Raw genomic sequence first — 13,868 nt, forward strand, 5'->3', positions numbered from 1 at the left:
AATCATTCGAAATGGGATGTATTACATGTAAATAGATTGTATGATATGATTAAGATAGTGAATTGGTTACATGATTATTTGTTTTATGAATGATGATGAAATGTTCAATTGAATTAATATATAGTATGATAAATGTTTAACTCGCCTTTTTGATTTATGAATTGCCATAATAGGCAAACTTTACCAAGCTAAGTAACATGTAGGGTATAATTATAACTTGAAGTAAGTTATTTGGTTTTAAACACCTGTGAACTTACTAAGCATTTGTTATGCTTAGTCCCTTATTTTCCTTTTCCCTGTAGATGGTCAACTTGTAAAACGTGTCAGGCGAATCGTTAAGAAGCTCACACTATCCCAGTATCGGTTCGATAGTCTTTTGACTGTATTAAGGCTCAGTTATGTGTAGCATTTACTTAGGAGTTGTTTTGGTTCACTTGTATATTGATGTGACTTGAAATCCTTGGTAGTATGAGTGGTAAAGAATATGCTTAGTTGAAAACTTATGTATATAGTAGATGGTTTGAATTATGCATTTGGTATTTGAATTGGCATTTTGGGTATCCAATTACATAGGTAATATGATGTTATGATATGGATAAAAGACATGGTTGATAAGATTGAGTTTATTTAATTAAATTTGATATGTTTTAATGCTAAATTGTGGAATGTTAGATTAGTTGGTTTAAAAGGAGATATATGATAATTTGGCATGTTTGTAGGGTTTATAAATGAATAAAGGCTATCTTGGGATTATGTTTTGAATTTAAAAGTTTAAATTGTAAGGTGTTAATAATGATTGTCTTATAAGATTGAACTTAAAGATTGTTATTGTTTATATGCTTATGGTAGTTGGGATGTTGGACCAGTCAAGATGTTACGAGATATGGTAAGCTTGGTATGTTTAAAGGTAGGAATTTAACAAGTTATATATTGGTAGAATATGCTTTTTGACATTATAGAATGTTTGATAATGTAATAACATGTTTGTGATGAAGCCTTGAGGCATATTGGTTAGGCATTCATAGGATGATATGTAATATGTTTTGGAATACTTTGAATGATATTAAGTAGGTTGTGTGTGTTAGTATGCAACCTTAATATGGTATTTGATTTGAGCATGAAATGAACTTTTAAACTTGTGATATTTTTTACTATTTGGTTAAAAGTATCGATATCAAGGACAAAGGTATTGATACTTGACCAAATGAACAGTTTTTGTAACACCCCAAAGATCCCTTATATTTATTTTTGTATGTTTGTGACACAAATATCTGTCAGCTTTAGTGGTTATGTGTTCTAGGATTGTCTGAGAAGTCTTGGGTTCAAGTTTTGACTTGTGCAAACTTTTTTTGTTTTAAATGAATAAAACCCTATCTTTAGACAGCAGGCTTTTAATTAATTGTTTGTAGAAACATGTCAAAAATGGGCTTACTGTTTGGTAGCTAAGTGGTAGATTGGTGTGTTGAAGGTCGGGAGTTCGAGGCTCTACGTGAACAAAGGAGTTAATTTTTTATTGCCTGGCCGTGGAGGTGTTGTAGTTTGACCGAAATTTGAGTGTTTGAGGAGTGTGGGGATGTGTGGCCGATTTTTAGAAGGTTAGTGGGGGGATTGCAATTGTTAAGGGGTTTGGATAGTGGGTGGTTGGAGAATTTGGAGGAGAGGATTAAGGGATGTGGGGAGAGGTTGTCCTGAATGGGTTTTCTTTTTCAAAATTTCGGCACCCTCTCCTCAAAATTTTCCCAAGTTGTTGACGACAAATCCTTTCCCCTCTTGGCTGAAATTTCTCCTCAGTGCTCCATTTTTCTTCTTCTCTTTTTGAAAATATAGCTTTTGTTTTGTTTTTCTCTCAACTCCCTATCGGTCACTCCTAAATCTTTGAACCGATTTCAGTACTTGTTCTCTTTCTCTTTTCTCTACTGATTGTGTTTCCTCTTATCTCTCCCTTTATTGCTGCCAAAATCCCATTGATTCTTGCTAAGTTTTGAGCGTTTATTCCTCCTACCTTGCCGACCATTTGATTGTCTTTCATCTATTCGTTTTGGGCGGTGAGGAAGCGTTCGCCACTTTACTCTTCCCTTGGCCGAATATTCTTCCTCCTTTCGCCCTTATCTTTCTCCTTATCTTGCTGATTCTTTTCTTCCTCGTACAGCCGACTGTGTTCCTACCTTTGTTCTCTGGTGAGTATTCTTTATTTTCTGTTAAGTTCTTGCTCTTTGTAGTTGGTTTTCTGATCGCAATTGATGGTAAGGGTAAACAGTATACAGTTATCTTTTTTCCTTGTTGGATCAATGTTTACCTATTTTTGGTTGGTGCTTAGGAACCGTTTCGAGGGGTGGAAGATCATTAATTGGTGTTAAGTGGGCAAAACCTCTCTCTTTACCCATTTGAAGGTAACGTTGTTGCTAGCTAACGCTCGGTCAACCCGTATGTTCTTGATTGGGTAAGAGTACAAGTGATTAATTGATAATCATTTGGTCAAATGTAGGTTTCAAAGGCTCGGGATTTTTCCTTCTCATCGAATAAAAACCAGGTGTGTAATCACATCACTGAAGTGCTAGTAGGTGAAAAAGCTGAAAAATGGGACTAACGACGCCACACGAGCGTGGGACCACTCATGTGGTAGGCCGTGTGATTGAACATGGGCATGTGATCGACAAGGCTGGCCATGTGCAATTTATGGGTCGAGCCAAATTGGGCCATATGGGCACACGGGTATGTGGGCCCTGCATAGGGAAACTACACGAGCGTGTAAGAAATTGGGGCTAGGCCATGTGATTCACATGGCCAAGGCCATTTTGGGCCGTGTGGGCCACACGAGAGTGTGGGCCTATGGGCCTGTGGGCCCATTTTCACTTTTTGACTACTAAGGTTACACGGGTCGCCCAAGTCGACTGTGAACCTACTGTAGGGTCGGTAAGGTTACCTAAACCCTAATTGACTGAAACGATTGAAAGATTGATATATGCTTATATGAGATAGATATGTATGTTTGTATGTTGAGCATGCTATATACACTTTACTGATTATACATGATACCATGACATGAATGTATGATGCATTGCATTGGGTTGGGGATTAATATTGATTGGATGAAGTATCCTGAAAGGCTTCAAGCCTAACATACTGGCAGCTTCGCTGCAACTACTGTCTAGTGCCGCATTCGGTACTATTTAGAGTGTAGGGTTGGGTGGGTTGACTATATACCCACATGGAGTGTAGCGTTGGACAGAGATTGAGTGTAGGGGCTGGTTGGGTAGGATTTTATAATTGCATAACTATCACTGTTACTGTACTATGATGGGCTAAGGCCCTAATGCTTACTGATACTGGAATGGGCTTGGCCTAAACTGATACTGATACTGAAAATGGCTTAGGCCCAAACTGAGATTATCTGTTATTGTCTATTTGTTTTCATGGGGATTACACACTGAGTTTACATAAACTCACCCCTTTTGTTTAATCTGTACAAGTAATCCCTAGACATAGGCAGATCGGCGCGGCAGAGGACTCAGCAGTGGTCACACGACTTCTTGTTGCGATTTGATATTTATTTATGGTTTTAAGTTTTATTTTGGGGTTTTTCTGTAATAATGGCCTCTGTGGATTTTTACCTAAAATTTGGGTTTTATACTATTTTATGTTTATATCTACTAGAAGTAGGTAAAACACGAGTTTTCAAAAGAGATGATTGTTCTATCAAAAAACCAAGCACACACAAACTATTTTAAAAGCTTCTGCATAGAATAAGCGTTTTGAAAATTTTTGACTGATTAATTAACACGTCTTTAGAATTAATAAGTAATACTTAAAAATTTCTAAATGAAAATTATTTTAAGCAAAGTTACAATTTTCCAACACAACCTATGGTTTTCAAACACACTACCATGTGACATTACCAGATTCGGCCATAACATCTAGGTCGGGTTTAGGGTGTTATATTTAGTGGTATCAGAGCTAGGTTATAAAACTGGACTGTGGATTTGGTTTAAAACTTGGTTTGTTAAAGCACTGATTTCTGAATGAGTTGAAACATTTTTACTGAATATGTGGCATATCGAGTCTCCGGCGCAGATCCTGTAAGTTCTCTGAAGTGATATCTGTTTAAAAATTGAAAGTGCTATAGATAGTATATACTGAGACTACTATAGATAGAATGTACTGAAAACACTCAGGTTAGTGTATACTGATACTGTAATAAAATTGATAAACACTGGTAGACACTACGTCGTACGAAAACAAACTCTGAACTACTGAAACTGTTTCCATAAAATATCTGCTAATAACTATTGGACAGTAAACTAATTCATAAAACTTTTAATACAAATAAGCGTGAATAGACAATGAGCGCATGAGGTACTAGAGGCCGAGGTACAGTTCATAAAGGGGCTCGTGCTGAGTCCTCTTCACTGGGTAGTATGCCAAATCTAGACACTAACGAGACACCGATTTCACCTGTCACTGAGACTGGGTCAGAAGACCGAGTGGCTAGGGACGACGCACTGTCCCAAGCCATGTTAAGGATTCTATAGAGGGTCGCTGGGTCCAATACTGGAGCTGAAGTTCGCAGTTCAGTTACAAAACGACTCTGGTCTAATTGAGCTGAGCTTTTCAGGGGTATTGCTGGAGTTACCCCTAATGTGGCTGAGTACTAGATAGAGGCCACAGAGAGAATTATGGATGACTTGGACTGCACCCCTAAGTAAAAATTAATGGGTGTTGTATCGCTGCTACGAGATTAGGCTTATCAATGGTGGCTCACTATTAAGGAGGGCACTCAACCTGATCGACTAACCTGGGAGTTGTTTAAGACTGCTTTCCAGGGAAAGTATGTGAGTGCCAGTTATGTGGATGCCCGTAGGAGAGAGATCTTGAATCTGACTCAAGGGGACAAATCAGTGGTCGAGTATAAGGTCAAGTTTTACGACTGAGCCGCTATGCGCATGGTATGGTAGCGACTGAGTACGAGCGATGTGTTCACTTCGAGGGTGGCCTTAGGGATAATCAGAGGGTTTTGATAGCTCCACAGAAGGAGCGAGATTTTGCTACACTATTTGATAAAGTGAAGATCACCGAGGAAAATGAAACGCACAAAGAGTCAGAACCGTGACAGAAAGAGAGGTTGGAATAAGAGGTATTCGGATCCCTCGAGTTGCATTCTGAGGCCTAAGAAGAAGGCCAGAGTTGATGGGCTAATCAGATTTGGGGCTCCCACTGCTGCTACTAGACAGCCGCTATGTACTGGCTGTGGTAGGCGCCATTAGGGCGAGTGTTGGAAAAGAATTGGGGCATGTTTGAGGTGAGGTTCTCTAGAACACTGTATTAGAGAGTGTCCACGGAGGTCCGATCAGATGCAAGCTCTGATTAATAATACTGCACAGCCGCCAAGAGTAGTTCATCAGCCACCAAGAGGATGGGGTGAGGCCAGAGGTGGTCATGGTTTGGGCCGTGGTCAGAGAGCACTGGACAGAGGTGGTGATGGCGTCGGGTCTAGTTTATGCTACACGTCACTGAGAGGATTGTGGTGCTCTAGACATTATTACGGGTACATTCTTTATTTATAATGCACCTTATACTACACTGATAGATATAGGATCCACTCACTCCTATATAACTTGTATTGTATCTGAAAACATGGGTATACTGGTTGAGAGCACTACGAGTGAGGTCATGTACTGGGTCAGTTAGGGTAGCCAATAAGGGTTAATAAACTGTTTAGAGATGTTCCTCTAGAGGTTCAAGGAGTTATCTTCTTAGCTGATCTGGTGGAACTGTCTTTTGGAGAAGTTGATCTGATACTGGGAATAGACTGGTTGGTTAAACACCGAGTGAGCTTAGATTGTGCTACGAAAAGGGTTGTACAGAGAACTGCAAAAAATAGTGAGGTTGTCATAATTGAGGAGAGTCAGAACTACTTATCGAATGTGATTTATGCATTAAGGGCCGAAAAGTTGGTTCGTAAGGGATGTGAGGCGTATCTATCTCATATCAGTGTTTCAGATTCTGGGGATTCTTTGGTTAAGGATATTAGGACGATTAAGGAGTTTCCGGATGTTTTTCCTGAAGAGCTATCTGGGTTACCTCTGAATCGTGAAGTAGTGTTTGGGATTGAGCTCCTTCTTGGTACAGTTTTGGTGTCCATCGCCCCGTATAGAATGACACCGGAAGAGCTTGTGGAGCTTAAGGCTCAGATTCAAGTGCTACTGGATCGTAGGTTCATCTGCCCTAGTGTGTCTACGTGGAGAGCATAAGTTTTGTTCGTGAAAAAGAAGGATGGATCCATGCGTATGTGTATTGACTACTGGTAACTGAATAAGTTGACCATTAAGAATAAATACCCCCTACCGAGGATAGACGATCTATTTGATCAGTTCTGAGGTGCTTCAGTTTTCTCTAAGATTGATCTACGGTCAGGGTATCACCAGTTGAGAGTTAAAGAGGCTGACGTGTATAAGACGGCATTTAGGACTCGCTATTGTTTACGAGTTCCTAGTGATGCCATTTAGACTGACGAATCGAGTGTTCCAGCCCTATCTGGACCGGTTCGTAGTGGTATTTATTGATGATATATTGGTGTATTTGAAAACTGAGGATGAACACGATGAACACATCAGAGTGGTTCTACAGATTTTGCGAGAGAAACAATTGTACGCCAAGTTCAGTAAATGTGAGTTCTGGTTACAGGAAGCAACATTTTTGGGCCATGTGGTTTGTGTTGAGGGGATTAGGGTCGATCCTCGAAAGATTGAGATGGTGTTGGATTGGAAATAACCTAAGACTGTATCTGAGATTCGTAGTTTTCTGGGACTGGCAGGGTATTATCGACGATTTGTAGAGGGTTTTTCACTGATTGCAGCACCCTTGACTAAGCTAATATGTAAGGGTGTGTCATTTGACTGGACTGATGCGCAGCAAGAGAGCTTTGAGAAGCTCAATATTGTATTGACTGAGGCCCTTGTTCTGGTACAACCAGAGTCTGGAAAGGAGTTTACTATTTACAGCGATGCGTCACATGTCGGTTTAGGATGTGTGCTGATGCAAAAGGGTAAAGTGATAGCATATACGTCTCGTCAGCTTAAGACTCATGAGGCGAACTATCCGACGGATGACTTGGAGTTGGCCGCAGTAGTATTCGTACTAAAAATCTGGAGGCATTACTTGTATGGTGAGAAGTCTATCATTTGCACCAATCACAAGAGCCTCAAGTACCTCCTCACTCAGAAGGAGCTGAATCTTAGGTAGCGTAGATGGATTGAGCTGCTTAAGGACTATGACTATACTATTAAATACCACCTTGGTAAGGCTAATGTGGTGGCCGACACATTGAGCCGTAGAGCTATGACTGATTTGAGGGCGATGTTTGCTCGCCACAGTTTATTTGATAATGGTAGTCTGTTGGCTAAACTTCAAGTTAAATGGACGTGGATAGAGTAGATTAAAGGTAAACAGATAGAGGATAAGTCGTTGGGTCTTCGTTTCTGATAGGCTGAGAGTGGGAATACCGAGGATTTTAGACTGAATAGTGAAGGGGTACTCTATTTCTGTGAGAGAATATGTGAGTCGAAAGATACTGAATTGAGGCAGTTTGTATTGAGAGAGGCACATAGTAGACCTTATGCTATGCATCTTAGTGGAAACAAGATGTACTAAGACCTTCGTGAGTTATACTGGTGGCCAGGTCTTAAACGGGAGGTTACTGAATTTGTGGCCAAGTGTTTGACATGCCAGCAGGTTAAGGCTGAGCATCAGTTACCTTCGGGATTGTTACACCCAGTCAAGATTCCAATTTGGAAGTGGGAGAGAGTGACTATGGACTTCGTTAGTGGGTTACCCCTCACAACTACTAAGAAGAATTTTGTAGGGGTCATCGTGGATCGATTGACCAACGTCGCCCACTTCGTACCTGTTCGTACCGACTACTTTTTGCAGAAGCTAGCTAAATTGTATGTGTCTGAGATAGTGAGACTGCATGGGGTACCAACTTCAATCATATCTGATAGGGATCCTCGTTTCATGTCTCAGTTCTAGAAGAAGCTACATGTAGATCTTGGTACAGAGAGGGTGATTCAGATACATGAGGACATGTTAAGGAGTTGCGTTATTGATTTTCGAGGCAGTTGGAAGGATTACTTACAGCTAGAAGAATTTTCTTATAACAATAGCTATTAGTCTAGCATTCAGATGGCACCCTACGAGGCATTATATTGTCGTAGGTGTCGTACACCTTCATGTTAGACTGAGTTGGGAGAGCAGCATGTTCTGGGCCCTAAGCTAGATTTTATACCGAGGATAAAGTTAGGTTGATTCGAGACTGACTGAAAGCAGTATCTAATAGACAGAAGTCTTACGCCGACCTGAAGCGTCAAGAGATTGAGTTTTTAGTGGGAGACTTCTTTTTTCTCAAGGTCTCGCCGTGGAAGAAGGTACTGAGATTTGGTCACAAGCGCAAGTTGAGCCCTAGATTTATTGGACCTTACCGTGTGCTTAAGCGAGTCGGACCAGTTGCTTACTAGTTGGAATTACCTCCAAAATTGGACTAGATTCAGGACGTGTTCTACGTCTCTATGTTGAGGCACTACCGCTCTGATCCCATGCATATTGTTCCTGTTAAGAAGATCGAGGTTAGGCCAGATTTGACCTTTGAGGAGGAGCCAATTCAGATAATGGAGTGAGATGTAAAGGTACTAAGAAGAAAATCCATCCCATTGGTTAAGGTTCTTTGGCGTAATCATAGCTCTAAGGAGGCTACGTAGGAGCCTGAGGATGCGATGCGACAGTAGTATCCTCATCTGTTATGATCAGGTAAAATTTTGAGGTTGAAATTTTCTTTTAGGGGGTAGAGTTGTAACACCACAAAATCCCTTATATTTATTTTTGTATGTTTGTGACACAAATATCTGTCAGCTTTTGTGGTTATGTGTTCTGGGAGTGCCTGAGAAGTCTTAGGTTCAAGTCTTAACTTGGGCAAAATTTTTTGTTTTAAATGAATAAAGTCCTATCTCTAGACAGCAGGCTTTTAATTAATTGGTTGTAGAAACATGTCAAAAATGGGTTTACAGTCTAGTGGGTAAGTGGTAGATTGGTGTGCTGAAGGTTAGGAGTTCGAGGCTCTGCGCGAACAAATGAGTTAATTTTTTATTGCTTGGCCATGAAGGTATTGTAGTTTGACCAAAATTTGAGTGTTTGAGGAGTGTGGGGATGTGTGGCCAATTTTTAGGAGGTTAGTGGGGGGGATCTCAGTTGTTAAGGGGTTTGGATAGTGGGTGGTTAGAGAATTTGGAGGAGAGGATTAAGGGATGTGGTGAGAGGTTGTGCTGAATGGGTTTTCTTTTTCAAAATTTCGGCACCCTCTCCTAAAATTTTTCCCAAGTTGTTGACAGAAAATCCTTTTGCCCCTTGGCCGAAATTTCTCTTAAGTGCTCCTTTTCTCTTCTTCTCTTTTTGTAAATTCAGTTTTTGTTTTGTTTTTCTCTCAACTCCCTATCGGTCACTCCTAAATCTTTGAACCGATTTCAGTACTTGTTCTCTTTCTCTTTTCTCTACTGATTGTGTTTCCTCTTATCTCTCCCTTTATTGCTGCCAAAATCCCATTGATTCTTGCTAAGTTTTGAGCGTTTATTCCTCCTACCTTGCTGACCATTTGTTTGTCTTTCATCTATTCATTTTGGGCGGTGAGCAAGCGTTCGCCACTTTACTCTTCCCTTGGCCGAATATTCTTCCTCCTTTCTCCCTTCTCTTTCTCCTTGTCTTGCTGATTCTTTTCTTCCTCTTACAGCCGACTGTGTTCCTACCTTTGTTCTCTGGTGAGCATTCTTTATTTTCTGTTAAGTTCTTGCTCTTCGTAGTTGGTTTTCTGATCACAATTGATGGTAAGGGTAAATAGTATAGAGTTAGCTTTTTGCTTGTTGGATCAATGCTTACCTATCTTTGGTTGGTTCTTAGGAACTGATTCCATGGATAGAAGATCATTAATTGGCGTTATGTGGGCAAAACCTCCCTCTTTACCCATTTGAAGGTAACGTTGTTACTAGTTAACGCTCGGTCAACCCGTGTGTTTTTTATTGGGTAAGAGTACAAGTGATTAATTGATGATTGTTTGGTCAAATGTAGGTTTCAAAGGCTTCGGATTTTTCCTTCTCAGCAAATAGAAACTAGGTGAATCATATCACTGAAAACGCTAGTCAGTGAAAAAGCTAAAAAATAGGACTGACAACACCACACAAGCATGGGATCGCTCATGTGCTAGGCTGTGTGCTTGAACATGGGCGTGTGATCGACGAGGCTGGCCATTTACGATTTATGGGCCGGGCCGAATTGGGCAGTGTAGGCCACACGAGTGCGTGGGCCCCACACAAGGAAACCACACGAGCGTGTGAGAATATTGGGGCTAGGTCATGTGATCCACATGGCCAAGGCCGTTTTGGGCCATGTGGGCCACACGAGCGTGTGGGCCTATATGGGCATGCAACGTGGGCCTGTGGGCCCATTTTCACTGTTTGACTGCTATGGTTGCACTGGTACCCCAAGTCGGCTTTGAACCTATTGTAGGGTCATTAAGGTTACCTAGACCCCTAATTGACTGAAACAATTGAAATATTGATATATGTCTATATGAGATTGATATGTATGTCTGTATGTTGAGCATGCTATATACACTTTACTGATTATACATGATACCATGACATGACTGTATGATGCATTGCATTGGGTTGGGGATTGATATTGATTGGAGGAAGTGTATTGAAAGGCTTCAAGCCTAACTTACTGGCAGTTCTGCTGCAACTACTATCTAGTGTCGCATTCGGTACTATTTGGAGTGTAGGGTTGGGTGGGTTGATTATATCCCCACATGATGTGTAGGGTTGGACGGAGATGGAGTGTAAAGGCTGGTTGGGTAGGATTTTATAATTGCATAACTATCACTATTACTGTATTGTGATAGGCTATGGCCCTAATGCTTACTGATACTGGAATGGGCTTAGGCCTAAACTGATACTGATACTGAAAAGGGCTTAGGCCAGGCCCAAACCGAGATTATCTGTTATTGTCTGTTTGTCTTCATGGGGATTACACATTGAGTTTACGTAAACTCACCCGTTCTGTTTCATCTGTACAGGTAATCATCAGACATAGGTGGATTGGTGCGGCGGAGGACTCAGCAGTGGCCACAGGACTCCTTTTCGCTATTTGATATTTATTTACGGTTTTAAGTTTTATTTTGAGGTTTTTTTGTAATAATGGCCTCTGTGGATTTTTGCCTAAAATTTGGGTTTTATACCGTTTTCTGTTTATAACTGCTAAAAGTAGGTAAAACTCAAGTTTTCAAAAGAGATGAGTGTTTTATCAAAATACCATGCACACGCAAACTATTTTAAAAGCTTCCGCATAAAATAAACGTTTTGAAAATTTTTGACTAATTAATTAACACGACTTTAGAATTAATAAGTAACACTTAAAATTTTCTAAGTGGAAATTGTTTTAAGCAAAGTTACGGTTTTCAAACACACTACCATGTGACATCACCAAATTTGACCATAACGTCAAGGCCGGGTTTGGGGTGTTACAGTTTTCAAAATGGACAAAATACCAAAATGGTATCGATATTGATTTTGGTATTGATACCTATCATAATAATATCGATACTTAATTCAAGGTTTTGGAAAATTTTCAGATTAGTCCTTATTAATGCTCGAATTTGTTAAACTATGTTTGTATGCTCCCCTTCTTTGTTAATAACTTCTATTATGTGTGAATTTGGATTAATTTGATGATTTTAATTAATTCAATGTAATAATTTGTGTGCGAATATTCCGATGTTTGCTGTAGCATTCTGTAACTCGGGTCCAACAACTGGGTCAGGTTAGGGGCGTTACAACCTATGTCTCGAGCTATAAATTCCACGTTTGTGAATGATGCTACATTCTGGAGAAGTCGTATACCCAATGCACTAGCTTCTGGTTCCTTATCTATTCAAATTCAGGCTTTTACTTACATAAAAATATAATAGTCACGCATACATAGTCTATCATACACTCAGGATTTAGGTATGTCACACTTTAAATGTCATAAGTTAATAAATCCATAAATTGATTCAAGACCTATTCTTCTTGGGTCTAGTCTGATATATTGTCAATCTAGTTAATCACATCTATGCCTCTCTCTTTTTGGAGTCATCAGCTCCGATTCCCAAGAAAATGAATCTCTCCAATTAGACTTGATAGATGACATATTTGTCTTTCAATTGGTTTGCTCATTTCTGATTAGACTAAGGACATGTTTATGTTCGTCTATTAATATAAATTGTCTTTTTATATTACGATCCGACCACGTAATACTGCTTAGTATAAGTTAAACGTTACACAACCAATAAGCTAATATTTGCTTTTATTTTGCTTTACATAGAAAAAATACATGAGGACAATATACAAAGGGTATTAATGTAATTCATGAACAATTTTATTAACCAATTAGTTTGAAAATATTACAAGTGTCCATAGACCAAAATACTGAACTTAGGGCACCAAATCCAACAATCTCCTGCTTGCCCTAATGAAGTAGATGAGTAGTGTTTTCCTAAATAAATCTTTAGCTATTATATTCTTGGTAAAACAAATCCATAGGGTTTGTCCTCAGATGTGATCTTTGACTATATCCACTATTTTATCAAACACTACCATCTCTCTTATGATATTTTTTATCAATGTGTTTTATCCTTATGTGGTTTTTTTGAGTTTAGTTATATCTGCACTATTATGGTGTCAAAGCTTTTCCACACCTCATATTCAGCCCTCCATAATGAAGTTAGCAATGTAACGTTACTTGACACTTATTTACACTATGAACCTGTCGTCTAGGATAAAAACACAGTTCGATGTTGATTTCCTTGAAACCCGAAATGTTTAGAATTAAGAATCAGTATATTTGATAGGAGTAAGATTTCAACTCAAAGACCCAAGCATATAATCCCTCATTCTCCGTAAACACTTGAGTATATGCTTAAGTACTTTCCGTGTCTTGGTTCGGGATTTGTCTAATATCAACTCACCAACCCCACTGAGAAACATATATCTAAACGTGTGCACAACGTAGCATACATGAGACATACTAGTTAGCATATGTTGTCTATGTATGAAGCTTATGATAGTGGTATCACTTTGCTCTTTTGATCCCTTAGTATCTGAATACCTAAAACAAAATTAGCATCTCCTAAGTCATTCATGCTAAACTATTGGGTTAACCATAGTTTAATCGATGACAATGTCCCTATATCATTCCCAATGAGTAGAATGTCATCAATATATAGAACGAGAAATATCACCATTCCATTCCCTATACATTTATAAACACAAGGTTCATCTACATTTTACTCATATCCAAAAGTTCTAATTGCTTGATCAAATCTTTGATTGCATGAGCGAGATGCTTTCTTAAGTCCATTTAGGGATCTAAGTAGTTTTAAAACTTTATGCTCATTTCCTTTAACTATATGTCCGATGGGTTCTATCATATAGATGCTCTCTCCAAGATACTTGTTCAAAAATGTTTTCTTGACATCTATTTTTCTAATAATCTAGAGTCACCGCAATGGATAACAATATGCGAATTAGCTTGAGCATGGCAACTCGAGAGAAGGTTTCTTCGTAATTAGTACCTTCTTTCTGAGTATAACATTTTCCTATAAGTCTGGAATTATAAGTTTCCACTTTTCCATCCACCTGTTTTTTCTCTTGTAGATCCACTTACACCCTATGGGTTTTATCCCTTTCAATAAGTCTATAAGTTTCCACACTGAGTTGGAATCCATAGAATCTATCTTAGCTTTCATAACTATTTCCCAGAGCTTGGAATCAACACCCTACAAATATTTTTCA

The 13,868-nt window shown here is 39.3% G+C and overlaps 1 protein-coding gene across 1 annotated transcript; it reads left to right on the forward strand.

The window, feature by feature from the left end:
- The first annotated feature begins 5,348 nt into the window (after positions 1-5,348).
- Positions 5,349-8,669, forward strand: LOC128041738 (uncharacterized). Its single transcript, XM_052632044.1, has 7 exons — positions 5,349-5,542; positions 5,717-6,207; positions 6,812-7,125; positions 7,483-7,552; positions 7,676-7,971; positions 8,337-8,420; positions 8,538-8,669. Exons 1-7 carry the CDS (start codon positions 5,349-5,351, stop codon positions 8,667-8,669), a joined length of 1,581 nt encoding a protein of 526 aa, XP_052488004.1.
- The last annotated feature ends 5,199 nt before the right edge of the window (positions 8,670-13,868 follow it).

This window comes from Gossypium raimondii, chromosome 6 (genome assembly GCF_025698545.1).
Source record: "Gossypium raimondii isolate GPD5lz chromosome 6, ASM2569854v1, whole genome shotgun sequence".
Classification (NCBI taxonomy): domain Eukaryota; kingdom Viridiplantae; phylum Streptophyta; class Magnoliopsida; order Malvales; family Malvaceae; genus Gossypium; species Gossypium raimondii.

Coding starts and splice junctions, on each gene's coding strand:
- LOC128041738 (XM_052632044.1), top strand. CDS start 5,349: ATGCAAGCTCTGATTAATAATACTGCACAGCCGCCAAGAGTAGTTCAT. Junction 6,208..6,811: donor GATTCAAGTGCTACTGGATC/GTAGGTTCATCT, acceptor TGGGACTGGCAG/GGTATTATCGACGATTTGTA. Junction 8,421..8,537: donor AGGTCTCGCCGTGGAAGAAG/GTACTGAGATTT, acceptor AAATTGGACTAG/ATTCAGGACGTGTTCTACGT.